This window comes from Gavia stellata, chromosome 1 (assembly GCF_030936135.1).
Source record: "Gavia stellata isolate bGavSte3 chromosome 1, bGavSte3.hap2, whole genome shotgun sequence".
In the NCBI taxonomy this organism is placed as follows: Eukaryota; Metazoa; Chordata; class Aves; order Gaviiformes; family Gaviidae; genus Gavia; species Gavia stellata.
The window spans coordinates 69155725-69175842 of NC_082594.1; the positions used below are offsets into that span (position 1 = coordinate 69155725).

General features: G+C 46.7%; 1 protein-coding gene across 2 annotated transcripts; it reads right to left on the reverse strand.

Moving 5' to 3' along the window:
* Window positions 1-1028: 1028 nt before the first annotated feature.
* Window positions 1029-19627, reverse strand: ECRG4 (ECRG4 augurin precursor). Of its 2 annotated transcripts, none has more exons than XM_059816962.1 (5): window positions 19555-19627; window positions 6516-6635; window positions 5734-5781; window positions 3250-3407; window positions 1029-1287 (listed from the first exon to the last, which is right to left on the reverse strand). In XM_059816962.1, exons 2-5 carry the CDS (start codon window positions 6598-6600, stop codon window positions 1126-1128), a joined length of 453 nt encoding a protein of 150 aa, XP_059672945.1. In that variant the 5' UTR covers window positions 6601-6635; window positions 19555-19627; the 3' UTR covers window positions 1029-1125. The 2 variants fall into 2 exon arrangements, with proteins under 2 accessions (XP_059672945.1, XP_059672937.1); XM_059816954.1 differs by having other exon boundaries at window positions 3250-3437.
* Window positions 19628-20118: the final 491 nt, after the last annotated feature.

Genomic DNA, 20118 nt, shown 5'->3' on the forward strand with positions numbered 1-20118 from the left:
AATGAGAGAGAAGCAGCAATGTGGCTGATGTTGCTGTGGTAGAAAAGTTGGTTGTATTTCGTGGTTCTTAACACACACACACGCGCACAACCCCACCAACCAACCGCCCTTTAATCCACTATACTTCATTAACAAATGTCCAGTTGCTGATATATTTTGATGCTCAGCCTAATGTGCATGGATTCCAGTTTGAATTGGGGATGGAGGCAACTTCATGGTAGGAAGTTTTCTCTGGGGACTGTGTTGGATGCTGTCTGATACTAACTTCATTTTAAATAGCTTATTTTGTTATTTTATTCCCTGTTTTGAGCTAGACTGAAAGCTTGCAGCTAAGTGAAAAGGACACAAAGGGGAGTATTCATCAAAGATAACCTTTGGATTATCGTGCCTGGGGAGGGTAGGGGCCACTCAGGTTAGATGCTCTGCGTCTCAGTGATTACTTCTGAAGTAAGGTTCCTGCATTGAGCCTGGAGAATTCTTCCCTTTCACAGGCTTTGGAGGAAGGCGAGCTCCTCTGCACTGAATTTAGCTTTTGTGAACCTCTGTGTCCTTGCCCCAACAGGAACTGTAGAAGTGCCATGTCATGCAAGTTTGGAGGGCTGTGCACAGTAGGTATGGAAACAGCAGAGGAGGCAACAAGGTAGCACTTCAATTGAGAGGAATGGTTTTTTTGTTTTCCCCGAAAAATAATTTGATTTGTTTGTTGACACAAAGCTGAATGAGCTGGCACATCTGAAATGTATTGCCTTATATTATGTATTCTATGTGCCAAACTAAATAATAAAGTGTAATTTTGCAATTGATTGTAGGAAAGCAAATGAAAAAGCCCTTTAAAAAGGAATCTGTAGTAATAGAATTGGAATGAAACTTGCTGTTACAAACTCTACTAAATAATGACAACCTGTTTATTTTATCAAAAAGCTTTATTTCTATAACACTTTATATATAGTGTACTACTAAGTAACAATAATTAAAAAAAAGTCATGTTGCTTTCTTCGAAGTCTGGCAGTTCCTTTACTCTCGTTTTACATGAAGAGGAGGAAAGCAGGGTCATTCTGACGGAGGGAGGACTCAGCCTCGCCCCGTGCAGCCCTATAGGCACCAGCCATACTAGGATGAATGGCATTAGTAATCATCATAGTTGACACCTGCTCCGTGCCTGAAGGTGTGTGGATTTCGTGGGCCAATTGGTGAATCTTCATCGTAGTGGTGTTGGTAGTATCCACCGTAGTATTCATTACGAGCACGCCCTAAGCTTGTCCAGTAGGAGATGTCATCTTCAAATTTCTGCCAAAAAAAGAAAATACTTGCTTTCCAAGCCTGAAACCTTAAAATGAAAAGAGTGAAACAGAAATGGTGCAAGAGGTACCTTTTGTCACTTTCAGAAATTCAGATCCTTTGCATATTTGTCAAAATGAAATCTTGAGATCTAAGGGGTTTTGTGACTTGCACCTACCTTCTCTATGGGATTATCAGGGCCCCGAGTGCAGGAATTGTCCTGCCCAGCCCCACCTGGGACACACCCCTGCACCCTCTGCCCACTGTAAAGTGCTTAAACTGAGAGCACCTTCGACTCAAACATGCACTGAGCACCTTTAATATTTCTATTACCTTTTCAGTGGTGGACTATAAAAACATTTCAATGGTTTGTACTTAAAAATCTAAAGGTTTGGTTCTCTGTTGCCCCTTGCCTTTAGTCACAATGTCCCTGACTGCCAAGTGGGTGCAACAGGCTTTCGCTTTATACCTGTAATCTTTCACTCCCATTTTGCATGGGTAAAAACTAATGTACAGTGCAGCCTTCTAGCTGTGGAAATGCAATAAGCGGTTCAATTCTGCTTACAACAGCAGAGGAAAAACAGTGTGCAAGGATATGCAAGGATATCAAATACTTGCCAAGCCAAAGCCCTTCCATCTGAATGATTCTTTGGAAATATTTTTGGCTGAGATTTGAAAAAGAAGTTTTGCAAAATACACAATGGGTAAGTATGGCCCAAGTCCTTTGCTGGAACAAACAGTTATTTCATTGTTAAAACTGTGTCTTAATACTGAAGAAAACCTACTAAGTGGATTCATTGTATCCCACAACAGGCCTCATTTCAGTTTTTGAAATGCACACAGGAACTCAGAGGAGAATGCATCTTATCTGCACGGTTTGTCCTTATTGCTTACTTCTTGGTATTTGCCCCCAGCCTTCTGTTTCTGTTGCATAAAACCACTTTTCCTATTTTTCCTATTCCTATGGGGAGAGGGGGATACAGCCATGCTGTTAAAAAGTCGCTTTTATCTGCATAATGTCCAGGACGATACAAAAAAATGTATCCTTCGTTATTTCCGTCCAAGCAAAGGATTATTTTTCTAATTGTTCCAGCTTTGAAAATGAGTGCATTCATCTTCTAAGCAATCCACATAGCATGAAGGTCCAAAATGTACTCCAGCTTGCCTGCGCCAATGCAGTCTCATTAAACGTATTCATGCAGCTGACAGAAGCCAAGAATTCAACATCTATATATCTATTTTTACCTCTTATTAAAGTAGATACTATTCTACATGTGCGACTGCAACTAAATGCCCGTTTTTCGCCCTATTTCAGCATCTATTTAGTAGAGCTTTGTGCCAGAGCTGGGAACTCTTGATTCCACTGCAGTGTTTTTACAAATTAACTGTTTTTAAAAAAATATATCCTTCTCATTTGAAGAGAGGTTGGCTGCACATTATCAAATGTTTTCCTTGTTTTCCTTTCACATTTAGTGTCGAGGCACAGCTGCCAGGGCTCGCGGTGGTCAGGAGCTGCCCGCACCACGGAGGCACGTGCATGCATTAGGTACGTAATCTTAGTGCAATTTCATTGAGGAATGCCAATCACGACCAGCTTGGTGTGGATTTCTCAATGTGTTACAAAGCAGATTGATTAGGTTGAGGCTGCCAAATCAATTTCCTGAAATATGATTGATTGCTTTGGGTCTGGTCACCTATTTCTCAAAGCAAACTTTGGTTGCAATTTGTTAAGTAGCAGGCAAGAACTCCACGCAAGATTTTAATGTCATTTTTCTCTATTAACCAGACAGAAATCTCTCACAAATACGGAGCTTATATTTCTGTGCAATATTTGCTACTTTAAAAAAAGAAATCACAGTGTTTGTGAAGAGAAACAGGGCAGCTTCTCCCTGGGAGCCCCTGTGGCTGTGCATCCACGCTCTCGGCCGCTCATGCTGAAGCCCTACCAACTCTCGAAAGCCTTACACTCACCGCCTCATCGAATCCCAGGTACAGGAACTGCTGGTACCACTGCTGTACGTCGGGCTGGCTTCTGTCCCACAGCTGACGCCTCTGACGTCTCAGGCTGCTTAGGAACTCCTTGGCCGCCGTTTCTTTCACTGACACCTCGGACTTCATGGCAACAGGGGCTGAAATTAATTCCCCCCCAAAAGGCATGCCTGGAAGTTCTTAGTCAGCCTGAAGCATCCTGCTTGCAGCAAGTAAGAAAATGCTTCTCGCATCATGCCATCACCTTTGTGCTTGGCGGCGCAATGCGTGTTGCAGTAGTAACAGTAATAAACCCAGGAATCATTGATGTAATAGGATTTCTCAGCTATACTCATTCTCTTGGCTTTGAGAAAAGCTATTCTGAGCTCAAAGACATAAGCTAAAGAAGGAATTTAAATAAATAAACCCAAACTGAAAGAGCATATACACACTGTGTTGCGCTTTGAAGAGAGAACAGGAGACTGGCCTCCACATGCTGCTATTGCAGGAACAGGAAAGAAGATGAGAGGTGAAGCTAAAAAACCTTAAGAAGCTGGAGAAACACTGCTAACTTACTAGGGTGAAGGGAGGTACACATTAAAAGATTTTTGAATCTGTTGTGTAAAAATGTAGCTTTTAAATAATGAGTGCTACCAGATGCCCTGTATGCCTGAAAACAAAAGCCCACCAGGCTTTCATAGCACACAGCTTGGTGGATGCAGGGGAACGTCCTCGACCTGCCAGACCCAGACATGCCATCCAGCCTGCCTTATGCCTAAGAGGCAGGCAGTTTGCCGGGGCTGCTTGAGGAATTTATGTGCCCCCGAAAGGTACGGCTGTGAGGACTGGCAAGCCCCCTGCTAGGCTCGTAAATGATATTCTTTTGCTTGATGCAACATGGTATGATGTTTGGTCTTCCTGTGAAACAAGAAGCATGTGTAGGAGTAGGAGGAATGTCTCTGCTTCAGAGGGTTCATTGCAATGAGGGAGAGACCAGGAACATGGGCATGGATGGGGATTTTCGAGGGATGTGAGGGAAGAGGCTGGGGCAGAAAGGGAAGTCGGGGGCAGATGTGAAAATCCCTGAAGCAAGAGCCGGGTGGGCACACAGGGGGAGGCAAAGGACTGCAGGGGGAAGGAGATTCAATAGGTAAAAATGATAGCTGAGTTGTCGCAGGCAGAGTGGAAATCAGCAGGCTGCCCTGCGGTGATGAGCTGGAAACCAGTAACTCACCATGCGCTCAAGCTGGGTGTTATTACTGGGAAGTGGGACAGCTGGACAAGTGTCACGTGAATGAGCCTCGCACAAGGGACACTGCCAGCAAGGGGACCAGTGCTGTGTACTTACCCTGCTAGCTTTAGCACACAACTGGAAAAGGGGAGTAAGGCTGGAATTACGGGGCTGCATATTCCCTCCATCATCAATTCAAGGCTTTGTAGCTCTTCCTGCTCCAGGCTGCATCGTCAGCACGCTCAAGAAGCCTCACCCTGGGCAGCCCCTCTCACCAGGGGACCTGAGCAAATGAGCCGACAGCTGCTGGGGCGCAGGGAGGGTGGCTGTTGCAAGCGGTCACCCCTATCTGCATGCAAGCACTGCAGAATGGTGAGGTAGGGAACCCATGTGGCAAGGAAAACAGCCATGGATGGGGCACACATTTTAGGGCTGGCAAGAGGTGGTGGGTGATGCCAGGAAAAACCCAGTGAGAAGTTCGTCAGGCTTGCAGAAAGTGGGAGTCCCCTCTGTGGGGGGTGTAAATTTTTTGCCTCAGCCATAGAGCAGGCTGAGGGGAGGCAACCAAAACTTCTGGGGTGTTTCAGCCTGCCTCCCATCTGCTGCAGTGCTGCTTGTCCCTGGCCAGCTCCATTTCCACCCCCTTCCCTCAACCAGTGAGCCATTCGGCACATCTGCCCACTGGGCCCTCAGCCATCATCTCTCCCGTAGAGAGAGCAGCCTTCCAAGAAGGAAGCACACGTGGGGCCAAGAGGACAAAGGGAACAAGTCAAGGCATTGCAAGCAAGCCTGGTTCGCACATTTTCTCCTCCACACCTGAGCCAGCAGTATTTCCATGCATTATAATTCCTTGGAAAAGCTTGTGACTTCACAGAATAAACCAGAAAAATGCCACGTCTGCCTGCAACACACTGGAAAAGCTAGGTGCTATACACCGCGCAGAGCAAAACGCAGGCATACTGCCTGAGGCTGGGAACCCTAATTTTCAGAGGTCGCTGTGACAAGCAGAGCCTCCAGCCTTGCCAGCGCCAAGTCCCAAACAGACATGCAGGCACAGGCTCCGAATGCACAGGAGGTTTTGGTATGGTATGTAGTGAGAGCAGTTATGCGCTGCCAGCTTTGAACTGGGTGCTTGTACACTGCTCCTCTGACCGCCCTCTTTGAGCTGGAGATAGAATGACACGTTGGCAGCTCGACAGATAGTAACTGTCTCCAAGGAAAAATAAGGGAAAGCACTTTGCTGTCTCTTGACTTACCTTCGCGTTTCTGAAGCATCAGTTTAAGCTTATTTCCCCTTGAAATATCTAGGCAAGTAAAAATAAAACACATACATTTACTAAGAAGGAAATAACACCACAAAAAAGGATCCTATCTTGAAAAATACCAAAAGTATTTTTGTCATAGCTCCAGACCACCAGGCAAAACTCTGCAGCAAGTTTCTACCAGTGCCTCCCTTTGCTCCCATTTCCACGCTCGAGCACATCATGGGAAGCTTTTGATACTCCAGCATCCTCTCCCCAGCTCTTCTTGGCAAAGAAAACCCTGAAACTGGCCGCCTTCGCCAATTAGATTATAATATTTTGCAGCAGAAGACCACAGCCGGTGCCGGTACCGTGACAGAGCATCCAGGGCAGCACGATAACCCTGGCAAACCCTTGTCATGGCGCGAGGGGCATGTTAACAACCGGACTGCTTCGAGATTTTTCCTTGCAGCCTGTCCCAAAGCACATCAAAGCTGTCGTCCTGCCGAAGCCCCTTCCCAGAAGGGAGCCAAGGCTTTTTTAGCCCACGGCCGGGCAGCGCAGCAGGAGACCTGTGAGTGCTCGGCTGCTCCGAAGTGCTTATTCCCCCAAACCCAAGGCCTTTAAAAAAGATGCTCAACTTGCACAAGTTTTGGAGTGACCAAAAACGTTCACCCAGACGGCCACGCGTGACGCCAGGGGAAGGCTTTTGCCGGCTCCCCGGGACGCGCCGGGTTAGGTTCCCCTCCCCGCACCCCGCACCCCGCACCCCGGCGCGGGCGCGGGCGCGCACTCACCGGGGGCCGCGCAGAGCAGCGGCAGGAGGAGGAGGAGGAGGAGGGCGGCCCCGGGCAGGGCCCCGCGGGGGCACGGCGGCGGCATGGCGGCGGGCGGCTCGGCGCGGCGCCGCGATCCACCTGGGCGGGAGGAGACGGAGAGGATGGAGTCGGGGACGGAGAGGGAGCCGGAGGGAAGCGGGGCGCGCGCGCCCGCCCCACGCCGCGCCCCGGCCCGCCGCCGCGGGGAGGGGCGGGGGGGCGCCCGGCGGAGCGGAGCGGGGCGAGGGCAGCCGCGGTGCGCCGCAGGTCTGGCAGCGCCCCGCAGGCAGCGGCACGGGCGGGGAGCGCTCCCGGCCCCCGCGGCCCCGCTGCCGCCGGGGCTTCGGCCGCCTTGCGCCCCCGCTGCGCTCGGAGGCGGGCTGAGGCGCGCTCCGGCAGGACAAGGCGCCCACCCTTCTGTTGGGCACTGCCAGTTCCCAGCAGCGCTTTTCTGTGTGGTTACACATAAGCCAGTGCGACTGGTAAAGACCTTTCAGCAGCTCAGGCAGGCTTTTCTTCCAGGGGAGTTAAAGCAAGTCAATAGCTGTAGTGTGTCATTTAACATTTCCCTACGTGTTAAGGCAGTTTGACAGTTGCCTGTCGCAGCAGATGGAAATGGAGAGTGTCTTAGTGGAAAAACAAATCAGAATCGACCAAAGGTGACTTACTTCAGGGCTTTTTCTCTCTCCCTCCCACCCCCAGGTCCACAGAAAGCCGCGATGTATTTTAACTGATCAGCTTTAAAATATGATGCAGATTTACTTTTGTACATATAGACAGGTTTAGCTTATAATAAGAACTCGGGGACCAAAAGCCAAACGCACAAACTAAAAGTCCTTGCTCAGCAAGATCATAACTGTAATGGCGCCTAAACTTACGCTGCCTTTTCCTAATCCGGGCTTAAGCTCCCCTCAGTGAATTCAGCTTCTCTCAGCTCCTTCCCCTGCAAATGCCAGAAACACCCCAGATGAAGCCTGGTGAAATCCCTGTCCTTGGACACAAACCTCTCTCTTCCACGCAGCAGAGACCCACAACACTCAGGAAGGAGACTGCTACGGACGTCTCGCCTCCTGCTGAAGCTGTGCCAGGGTACAGCGAGGAGTGCGGGAGGGATTTAGGGGGAGGCGAGGGTGAGCGAGGGAGAGCCGGGCTTTCTCTGTAACCTACTTGTGAGAAATCTGGCAAGTGCCGGGGCTTCGGCTCCCTGATCCAAGGATTGTTTCCAGATTGGATGCAGCTGAAACATGAATATATATATACACACACACACTCTCACTGTATATACTGTATATATTGTAATTGTATATAAATACGTATATTGAATACATATGTGTATATATACACATACACATGTGTATGGCAAGGGAGCCGTGCAGTGGTGTGGCAGCTCCCTGTGATGAGATGTGAAGCCCATCAATGCTATTTCAGGCACAGCTAATTTGGGGGTGGGACAAGCCCTATGGCTGGCTTTACCACTTGCCATAAAACGCAGAAGCAGCACCCGCATGGGCTGGTCCCTCAGCTGTTTCCCTGCCCCAGCCTGAATGTTGCTTCAGGAGACTGCTCCTAATTGCCCCACGCATCCCTCCCCTTGTGAAAAAATTACTTGGAGCTGCACCCAAAGCCTTTCCCCTGCCTCCTTCTGTCCCCCAGCACCCTCAGGCTAACACTCAGGCCTCTGCTCATCCCAGTTGTAGCCGCAGCAGCAACAGCTTGAAAAAGCAATATGGTTGCTCCAGCCAAAGCACCCCTTGCCCTCTGCAGGAGCCATGGCTTTGGGGGGGCAGAGCAGGAGGGAGCAGCACCTTCCAGACCCCTGTGATGGAAGCAGGACGATGGGACGATGTCCCACCTCAACTCCCATGCAACAGGGAACCAAAATTAGTTCCCTATAGCCCCATGTTTCAAGTGTCAGCAGACTTAACACTATGTGTTGGAGCAAACGCCCCTTCTTCTGAATCAATGCACTCTTTCATCAGCTTGATGTTGACAGCCTCTTTACTAAAACCACCCGAGGTTTTGGATAGCTAGTTGCAGGATATAGCTAGAAGGGACAGAAGTGAAGAGTACATATGTAAGGCTACATGAAACAGCCATAATGTAGATAATTTATAAAACCAGGGCAGTAACTTGTGAATATTTATGGTCTGCTGCTATATTGGTAATGGTAAAGGGTGTTTTGTTCAGCTGGTGGGTTTGCAACAAGCCTTGTGTGGAAACTGCAGCTCTGTAGAACTTCAGGTACCTGGTGCCCCTGGGCCAAGGGAATACAAAGTACAAAAACCTCCTCCAGATACCAAATATATCATGATGACTCAAGAAAATGCTGAGATAAAATGCTATCTGGTGAAATCCAGCGAATGGATTGACTCAAGTGCAAGGTTATTGTAGAAAATGATTGCTCTAGTGGTAGAAGAAGTGATTGACAGAAGAATATAATGCTCAGGGTTAAACTGAGTGCAGTATCTTCACAGAAGAGGTCACTTTCTCAGTTCAGAGGACAGAAGTTTTTGACATAGAGTAAAAAAGTTGTGTAAAAATATAACCCCACTTCTTTTCAAAGGCAGTGGTGAAAGGTGACTGGTGTTTTTCCAGTAGCAATCTTTATTTCTGTTTTAGGTTGTTTTACAGACTAGAGCGGTGTTGCCCTGGTGTTGTAGTAAGACACATTTTTCTGCTGAGCTTGTGACCACTGCATCATTATTAGAAGTATTTACCTTCAAATGAGTATCCATGTTTATTGACACGCCTGCGGTATCCCCTTCTGCTACTTGCCATGTAAAACCACAGCCACTGTGCGTGTGACTGATACTGCGGTGTCTTCCTGAGTTCTCTTCATCAGCTGTGACATCATTTTTCCTTCTTCAAACATCCCTTGCTTCATCACGAAGGAGTCTAAGGCTTGTCTTAGGACTTGGTTTGCCTCCACCGGCACGCCAGTTCTGGGAGCTCTCTGCCAGCACTGCTGTGCAGCATCTCCAAGGGCTCCAGCTAAGCAAGTCTGAGCTGACGTCGTTCAGTTAAATGTCTTTCATCACCACTGGTGACAATGGTAGACGCTTGGTGTCGAAACTTTGTTGAAAGATGTTAATTAATATGTCATCAGCAGGCCTATTCCCTAGACAGCTCTGGGATCAGGAGCGGGAAGCAGGGCCGCTTTCATGCACTGTGTAAATCTCTATCAAGCCCCTTAGCATAATGGGGACCGCTAATCGGGGGGGATGGCCTCGGCAGGATAGAGCCGTCGGGTTTCGCCTCTTCCCCAGCACGGGGCTGGGTAATGGTCTTGCAAGCTTGTGTGTTGAGGCAGAAATTTGGGAGCAATCCAACAGAAAGCCACTCTGAGCCAGACCTTGAGCAAGAAAGGTCAGGAGCCAGGCAAGGAGCTCGCTGGAGCCGGAGAAATCCTCATCGTTGAGCCCACTGTCAGCCAGCGTTGCCTTTGGCCTGCAGGACTTTGTGTGTGTTTTTTGGGGTTAGCAGGTAAGTTTCTAGCTGATTTTTTAAACAGTTCTGCAACTTGCTGCATGTTTGGCGACTGCTCGGGCAACCGTGTTTCCCCTGTGTGATCTCTGAGTTTACTTCTAGTGGTTTTATGCCCAGTGCCTTCTAAAACTACCTGAAGTGGTGTGGGCATGTGTGGCTGTTTAACTGATCTGAACTAAATCGGGGGACAAATCTTGGTCCCGGAGCATCACTGGATTTTTAGTGTCTGAATTCCTTTATTATTATTGTACAGTTTGCCTAAAATTAAGTACAGAGAGATTTCTGAAGAGCAGAGAGACACCTCTGCTTTTGCATCTCATCACAGTAGCTATTGAGAGAACTGTGTTGTATTCATTAAAATGTAAGAGATAGCATCAGTAATGGCCATTCAAGGATATTCAGAAATTCAAAGCACAAAAAAACATGTTAAAAAGATTGATTTTGGTTTCTTTTCTTCTTCCTTCATTAAGCTTCATGTTTTCATGCGTTTCAACACAATAATGTTTTTAAATATAGTGTAGATTAAATGCTTATATAATCACAAGACACCCAAAGCTGTATTTGCAAGGAAAAAAACCCACCAAATATAACAAGACGTGATAAAATACTGAGACCTGGTATCAGCTTACTAACTTAGTAGGTAAATAGGTAAGTTGGAAATTGGCCAGGGATTGCAGGAGATGACACTTCATCTTTTGCAAAGAAGCAGCATGAAGATTTTAATGATCCACTAAAACGACCCATTTGATGAAGAACATGGCAGCACTGAACAGTGTTCCCAACACCCAGAAAATGATTATTTTCTGTTAATGAGGTTTTTACAAAATCTCCCAGCCATATTGCCCTGTCCGCTAGCCTCAGGACAGAGGCACTCGGCACTCCAGATTGTTTTCTGCAGCCTGTTCCAAGAAAACTGCAGGAGTCATCTTTTCTTTCCAAACAGAAGGAAGAACATTTAACTCGTCAGTCAGTTCTTTCCAAAACATTTTGAGTTTCATACTATTTCTTCCACTGTTCCAGAGTCCTCCTGACAGTGATAGGACCAGCCCCAAGTCCCAGGACAAACACCTTTGCTTTAGGGAAAGTTTATTTGCTGCTGGCTATGAGTCTCGTTGGCCTCGACGCATGGTTTGGGACACATTTCATCCATTGCATCTCAACTGGTTGTACCATTACTTTGGTCCATGTTATTAACAAATATTAGTGTTCATATTTTCCATAGAAAATAACTTAAAATACAGTCTTTCTTCTTTTTTCCCCTGTGCTTGGCTACTGCTGATACTTTTTGCAGCTTCCGGCTGACCCTGTCAGATAAGAAATGGTGTCTTTTGGTCTGTCCGTCCTTCTCCCTTCACTAACAGACAGTACTTTGCTGCCATCACTACAGAATTAGCCTTACTGCTCTCATGGTAAGCACAGTGAGAAGTAGGTTAGTTTGGCAACCTTATCTGATCATGGCTGCTTCCTTTCTGCAGAGGGATAAAAAAATTCTCTCTCTAAGAAATCCTTCTCCTTTTGCTCTTCCACTGCCTCCAGTATATTTTTGGATAAACCTGGAAGTATATGGCAAGTCTGCGAGTCAGGTCTAACAGGAAGGGAAATGGAGAGGGACTGTAGTACATTGAAACATGTCTTTTTACCACAGCCTGATTTCATTTGAGTCTTTCTTTCTTTTGCTGCTGTCTCTCGGGACTCTCCTTTTTATGCTTCAAAACATTTTTTCTGAACTCTTACTTCAGGGCTATTTTTGACTTGTTTTCATCCCCTTATTTTATTATTCACATCCAGAATGCACACATGCCCTTTAAAAAAACAGCAAAAAACCAACAAAGCCCCCCACCCAACAAACAGGCTGCAACTACTCAAAGATTAGTAAATGCAAAGTCTTAAAAATCTTAAATTTTGCAATTTGGTTTTAGCACCCCTCTTCCTACACGTTATTGCTATCTTAATGGTTTGTACACATTTCTGTTCTTTCCCCAAAACTCTGGGCTTACTCATGGGGCGGGTGTTACACATATAACTAAAAAAGCTATTTGACCTTGTGCTACACCATGTCATCAGTGACCACGCGCTATTCACGGTGATCTAGCCCTTCCCCAAAGTGTGTCCCATACCACCACCAGTTGCCCTGTCCTGGCTACCACAGTTTCCCTGTCTTCCCAAGCCCCCAGCCAAATCCTCATCATGAGAGCATAATTTCCTCCCTCAAGCTTCACCAGAAAGCTGGTTTGGGGACACAGTACCATCACGTCAGCAACTGCAAGACCAGGGGAAGCCGTGAGAAGAGGAGCTTCTTGCAAGCCCAGCCACTTCCAAACACTTGGGCACCTTCACCACGGCTGGAGGAATATGCCTTCCCTCACCACCTGCAGCCCTAAAACCCTTCGCAGAACAGTGCACGAGTCTCTTCCTTTGTAAAGAGTGTCACCAGAGGAGCCAGCCTTTCCAACGCACAGTTCAGTACCTTACAATGAATCCAGCACAAACTGGAGGATGGCTGGAAACCAGATTGTTCTTCCCGAGGCAGCTGCCTTACCCTTAAGAGCTTAAGTCAATGTGGTGGCTTGCTACCACCAAGACGGTGAAGTCTCTCTGCCCCCTGCTACCTCATCCTCCCCTCTCTTACAGCACTGGCTCTAGTACTTTTTGGAGCCAATTCAGTTTGCTAAAAAAGCAGACCCAGTTTACTTTTGCTGGGTTAGTTATCTTCAGGACTAGTGAGTTGTGATGGCTCAGGTAGGTGGTTTGCAAGAGCTGGGGCCAAGTAAGGAGGTGGTGGGAGAGTATGGTCAGAAGTGGGAATGGGGTGAAAGAGAACTTCTCCTTTTTGCTGGAGGAGGGTATTATGTCCACCGCACCCTGAGGAATAGCTGGGAGTCGGGCTCACTCCGTGCTTGGTAAGCACTGTCCCCAGAGCAGGTCACTGCAGAGAGAGGGGCGATCTGAATCCACACTGATCCCATCCCGCCTGAGCGCCCCGGTCGGATCGCTTGCTCCTTCTGTCCTGTGTTTGAGGCTTTAGCAATGCCTAAAACTGGTCCCTGCAGGCCAATTCGGTGTCTTCATGACCCCTTAGCGATGACTTGGATGCCTCTAAATTTGGGCATGCTCCAGAGTGGATTTCTGCCTGTGCAGGGAAGTTTACTAGCAGAACAAGTTTGCTTGCTGAGGAGCAAAGGGCTTGAGACAGTGATGTGTTAGCTCTACCCAAGGTTTCCTTCCCTGTGCCTCAGCCCCCTCGAGCAGCCTGCAGCAATGCCCGACAGCCTGGGTGGCAGGGCAAGCCCTGTGCATCTCCACTGCAACCTCACCAGCATGGACGTAAGCCTCAGAGACCTGCAGGGACACAGCACATGCCTAATGAGCATGGGCTTTAAAACTGTTTGTTAATTTGAAATGGGACAAAGTGGGTGCATTTTCGTGGGGAAGGAAAAGGGGCACATCCCAGACAGCTGCTGCCACCCCTTGCTCAGTTTGAAGCCCCTGTTTCAAAGCCCGGGAGCTGGAACATCGCCTGAAGCCTGCCAGGCATTTTTACCGTAACAAAACAACCTGCTTTCCCCTGCCTGCCTTCTCAGGCAGGTAGGAATCACAAGGGCTGAAATTTTCAGCAGCACCACCAGCCTGCCTGGGGCAGGCCCCCGGCACGCAAAATGTCTTCCCAAAAGGTCGAAATGCGGCAAAGTCATCCGCAGCGGAGGGCAGGAGATTGCTCTCCCCTCGAGTCGAACACGAGCCTTTAGGAGCCTTAATAACAGCCGGCACGTCCCAGCTCGGAGCACGATTCTCAGGTTATCGGAGCAGAAACCTCACTTGTCCTCCTGACGTTATCACGTGTGACCTTACACCTCTCTTGATCTGCTTTGTGGCTGCTCTCGCTGGCTCTGCTTTATATCTGTGCTTTCCAGTTTCACCAATGCCCTGCCTAAGCCCTGCCTGTGAACAAGCCCCTGCCCCTGTTCATCTGATGTTGGATTACCTTTCTGATTTACGGTTCAGTTTGTTTCCAGGAGAATCCACTTTCTGTAGTCTCTCCGTGCTGCTGCTGAGTAAGAGATCGTGACATCTTTAATCTTCCCACGTGAAGCCCCACTGCACCCGGCTGTGCTCGGATGCCAGCGACTTCAAAGGGCGTGTGTGCCAACCTGGCAGCACAATGGCTGTGGGGTGTGGAAATCTGAGGGGAGATTTTTTGCCCGTTGTGATCATTTAGGCGTCTGTCCTGCAAGTGTTCACGCACACATATATTTTTAATCGTAAGAGCCCTATGGAATCCCATTTGTCTCAGAAAGATTAAATCCCAGTCTGCTGCTGCTATGCCTGGATCTCGCAAAATGCCGTCAGAGAGAAACGTGGCTCCCCTGGAAAGGGAGGCATTTCATCCCTAGCTCTTTGCTCTCCTGGGATTGTGTTTGGTGGGTGGCAGAGGGGAATGTCGCTGGGCTCTGATCCCAAAGCCTGGCACGGGGCCTGACCCAGCTCACAGCAGGGCACATCAGCTCTCTCTGTGCTGAATTTCTGAATTCAAGCTGTCTCTCCTTCCCCCAAGCAGAAGAATCTGCATGCATTTGTTGATGTAGACAGGCATCCGAAGTCCCTGCTAGCTCCTCTAGGCATCAGCGTAATTGCTTTTGCGCCCTGGAGCTCCTGCCGTGGGGGATAGCTGTGGCACAGAGGAGCGAATACGCTGCCATCCATCTCCAGCATGTTGTTTCTTCTCCATCAAAAATGTCCTGGTGGGCAAGACAGACCCATTTTGGGCCAGATCACTCAGGTTTGGGCCAGACCAGGTATATACTTTAACCGGAAAGCTAATCTGCTTCAGAAATAGGAATTCTGAGGCTGTAATTCTTCAAGGTGAGGTGAGCAATTTAACTGCTCACTTCTACCAACACCAACACAAAAGTCTTTCGCCTCCTCTTTTCTCAAGATCTGCCATTATAAAACTTCGTGTCCAACTCCTTTTTTTTAAAGAATATTGCAGTGATTTTTGCTTTAAAGAACATTTTCGTGGTTTAACATCTCTTCACACACCCTGCACTGCAGATCTGTAGTACTCTTCCTAAGCAAAGGACGGTGACTGCCTTTCAATTAGGTAATGTTACCACCTAATGGCCACAATGGAAAGATGCTTTCACCTGGTAATTATTAATAACAATGCAGTGGCTGTAAGTCTAATATATATTGGCTGAACATCATTGAGAGCTGGGGAGGACCTGAGCAGGGTAATTGCACAGTGATGCTCTGGTGACACTGACCCCTTTCTCTTCCATGTGTGTCCAGGTTAGTGTTTAGCCATACAGGAGTGAGTCAACATGCAGACAAACCTTTGAGGACTTCTTGTGCCTTACAGAAATGACGCAAGCACAGTAATGACTATATGATAGAGCAGGAGAGGCCACACAGTAGCATAAGATTATTTATTTTCACTCAAGTAATAACTGGGTTAGGAGTATCTTCTTGAAGATGGTCATTTGAATTTTTATTTTTCATGCTGATTAATACAGATGTAGTGTCAGCATGTGACATGCAATGTAACTTTGCTGTTGGTAATCACTTGTTAATCAGAGATGATAAGATGGGAGGTTTGCTGCCTTTTTTTTTAATTGAGAGAAAACTGGGGGAGCACAGATCAGTCATACGTTGAAGCATGCAGTACCCGACATGGGAGCACATTTTTCAGAGACCTAGCCTGGTCTGCTGCTGAGCAAATTTTAGGCACCTGAATAAGAAGAATCCTGGTCCTGTTGATTCAAATGCAACACTTGTCCTTCAGCTTAGTAAAGTCAACACTTTACCCGTGATCATTTCATATGAAATTTTTGTCATGGGGTTTGGGTTGGCCATTTCATGAGAAATAGTGTTACAATAAAAAAACAAAAGGCCCAACCCAATATAACCAAATCCCTGAATTGTTACAAAGCCACTAAATATGCCTATGGAAAAGCTCTTCCATAGTACTAATCTTACATGACTTACTAATTTATTTATTATTTTGTACCTAAAAAAAGGATCAAAGAGGAAGGAGAGAAATACACAGAAGAAAGAGGAGAGAAATACACAGAAGAAAGAGAAGAGAAATACACAGCAGAAAGAACAGAGAACTACATAGCTGAGAGAGGACTTTTCTTTTTATCTGAAAAAAAGGACCATATGTTATAAGGTATATATTTCAGTAAAGAAGCCAAAACCCTCCAATCTCCACTACTGTCACCATTCCTATACAGTTCCCATCAAACCTACAGTCTCAATATGTGAAACAATCAATCAGCCTCCCCTAGCCGTGGAGATATCCCGCTGCCCAAGGCACAGATTGATTTCTCTGCAAGCTCACAGACAACTCCAGGCTAGGCTAAAAAAAGAAACAAAGTAAAACAAAGGCTGACAGAATACCTTCATTTTGGTTTCATTAGGGAGAAATTCCAAATCCTCTTATTTCATCAGAGGTTTCTTTCCCATATTCATCTCCGGTTTCCACTTAAACATCACAAATTTTCATTTAAAAATAAGCTCTCACACACAGAGAACTAAATTCTTATATGTAAATAAACAATACAAACCAAGAATATTATCAAAGTTCTAAGCACATTCTCTGCATAGCAGTATATTGGAAAATGTATCTGCATTTTCCCTTCCCAGACTATGCGAGCAGCTTCAGGAATAAATTATCCAAAATGATCTGAGGCTGAATTTGTGACAAGAACAATTACAGTTATGAAACATGTATATTTTGTTTACTAATATTTGAATTCTATGCATGGGCGATGCATGTGCAGATAGCGAAGCAGCCTCACTTCTGGAGTGCTTATAATCTAATTGGATGTGTAATGGGCTCAGAGTCTAACTCCTGAGGAAAAATATCAGATGGGTGTTAATAAGCACGTGGAAGGTACACGACATTTTTCTTGGACAACACTGGCACGACTTCAGAAGGATTGTCTTGGACTATGTAGATCTTTCTTAATCAAGGGGAGGTATTTTTTTCTTGCTAAAAGACAGTCTCTGTCACAAGTACTCTTCTTGATCCTGAAGCATGAGTTTATACAGGGATGTCAGAGGATCTGAATTATGCAGGCGGTCAGTCCAGAGTGCTGTCTTCTAGCCTTAAAACCAATGCACCTCTCTTGGGTGTGAAAGAAAGGAAAAGACAGGTGGTAGCGCAGAGTTTGTACATTTACAAATCCCCTGTGAAATTGATTCCTCCAAATTTATACAAAAATGTCAGCTGAAACCAACTTTCCTTCAACCTAACCGTTACCATTTTCCCATCAATTGCACGGCAGCGGCTTCAGGCAATTCCTGAAAAAGGCTGATGGCTGATGATAGTGCTATGAGGAGCAGAGGGGCTGCAGGTAAGCAGCAGAGCAGGCAAAGGGTGGTTAGCGTAACAGATCGGAAAGACCAAGGGACAAGAGCGGGACCCAATTCTGTAAGGCCTTGACAAATTACATTTACTCCCAGAAGTCAAAGACTTGTGCTTGTGCCTCCTGTTGAGGATGAAAGCTGCGTGGCGAGTGGTAAGAATATTCTCTGCAAGCACAGCTTTCACAAAGCAAAGTAACAAAAATGTGCATTTTCCCATCGCTACATTGAGACCCAATCATCAGACTGGCTGACTGCCACAAGGGTGGACTGACAGAAGTGTTTATCCATCCTATAACTGAAAATCCAGGTTTGATCTACGCTCTGTTAACTGTTCGGTTCCAAAGGCTTCAGCTTCTTTTCCCAGTAACTACATTTGGTGATCAATATTTTCAAAGGCCGTTGACACATGCTTAAAGGCATCCCATCTGTGTCTATCATCAGAGAGTTCTCATCTCCATATATCTGCATTAGCATTCACAGGGAATGAAGCTGTATTAAAAACAGGCATGGAGTATGAGACCTCTAAATAATACCCGAATAGAGTTATTACAGAGTGTCGGCGTGTTGCAACATCCGAATTAAAATTTAGGAGAGAAGCCCCAGAAAATATCAGATCCCGCACAGTTTCTTTCAGACAACCCTTCTGTACATCATTAAGTCTTGCCTATAGTAAGTCAAGCCAAACACAGCATGCAAACATCTCTATATTTCAGCCTGTGCTAAATAAATGTTTTTTCCTATTGTTTTTTAATGACAGATGTTTCCCTCTGAATAGATCATTCTATTGTCACCTTAAAATTCTGCCTGTGTACGTGAATGCAGGTGAATAAACTGCAATTTTCAAACATGTAGACAAGACAAGTGAATAGACTCCTGCATGCCAATTTTTTTTTAAAACAGTGTCTGTCCATCACCGTTCCCTGTACTTGTGAAGGGACAATGTTCTTCCACCCTACCCTTATATTAAGAACTTCTCTAAACCAGCTAGATGCCTAAAAATGCCCGGAGTCACTTATTCAGGAGAGCTCTCCTCTCTATTAGGCATTTGTTTGAGGCGAACAATAGAGCTTGGCCTAAAATAAGACCTTGGCAGGTCCTCGTAAGAGTTTAGTTCAAAGAGTTTGGGAGAAGTCCATGCCCAATTTAACAGCATGCATCCAAAGAGCAAACACAAAGCCGGCTGAGCTAACCGAAATCCCCCTGCCCACCTGCCAGCACAGCGTTTTCCTGCGCAGCTGCGTTAGTCATGGATGTGGCGAATTGTCACTTCTGACCATTTTCATCAGTCCAGCCGGAGGGATGCTGCGGCTGAGCTGGGGCACATGTGCCCTCGGGGCACTGTGGCTACAACTGCATCGCTGTGCTGGCCAAGTACCTTCTGCAGACGTGGCTTAAGTCCTCAGGCTATCTGGACTATGAGGTCGTAAAAATCAGTCTGGGGCGGGGGGTGTGTGTGCAACCTAGCCTTTACAAACGTATTAACTAATGAACAGATTTGAGGATTAAAAGTATACTGCGGCCACTGCCTTCAGCTTGCTTTCAGGAATCACAGCAGTGAAGCTGAGCTACTCAACTGCCAAACTTGCTTTTGTTAAAAATACTTTCCCTTTATTCCCTAAACATGGTATTCTTAACTGCACCTATAAATTACTTTTTCGGTCCTCTTGTGTAGCAGCATGAAAGGCAAGTTTTGAAATGGAATCTGGCAAATCTACAGAAGTACATACACCATAATGCATCTGTGCTACAAACTACAGCATTCATTAAAGTAGTGATTTTTAGTTGTTTCCTCATTGGTCAGCTGCAATAAAGAAAATATTAAGAAACAAGCAATAGCATTACCAGTGACTCTGATAATATACTGTTTCCACTCACTGTCCTCTACTCCTAGCATTTTCAGCCGTTTCCTCCGTTATGGAGTGTGCATTCACACCCTCGTGCGCACACCCACATGTGTGCACAGACAGACAAAGAGCATCCTTCCAGCAAGGAAAATACCCTGCATGAGGCTACAGACCGCTGAGGGCTAAAACATTTCTTTACAACACACCGCAGTTGTTGTCAGGGCAGGAGTAAGACACCACAATATTTTTTCTAAAGAAGCCTGAGATGTTTTTTGACATTCCTCCCCTTCCTCCAGCAAACAAATATTTTATCAGTTTACCTTTAAAATAATATGCTTCCTGTCTCCTTCCCAAATGCCTGGCCAGAAGAAATGACTTTTCCTGCCACAGAAAAAGTTTCTCTTTATTTCAGCATGTCTTGACTCCTGGAAGCAGGGCAAGAAGCGACCAAGGCTGCGAGCGCAGGAGCCACGGGACTGCCGGGGACGCCGGGCGTGAAAGGCGCGTTTATTCTGCCTCTCCCGAATCCCAGCCCCTCAGCTGCAGGCGTCTGCCGAGCGCTCCCTGGTCCAAGTGTGGAGAATCACATTTCTGCTTAATCAGGCCGGCTGCCTGGAGAAGGATGATTGCAAGCAGATGTACCCATGTTCTCATGTGAAAGGAATTTGGGCTTTTGTGTCAGCTGTACGACGAGCGACCGGCACCTGGGAGTATTTCAGTGCTCTTTAATTTCTTGCAGATGTTGGGAGCCAGTATCAGATCGTGCAGCAGAGCTGAGAGCCAGCACGCAGGAGGTGGCTGGAGGGATGGCACACCTAGGGTCAGCAGGAGGGCCACAGGGAGAAGGCACGACGGGCAGGCTCACCTTACTGCGGGAAACAAGG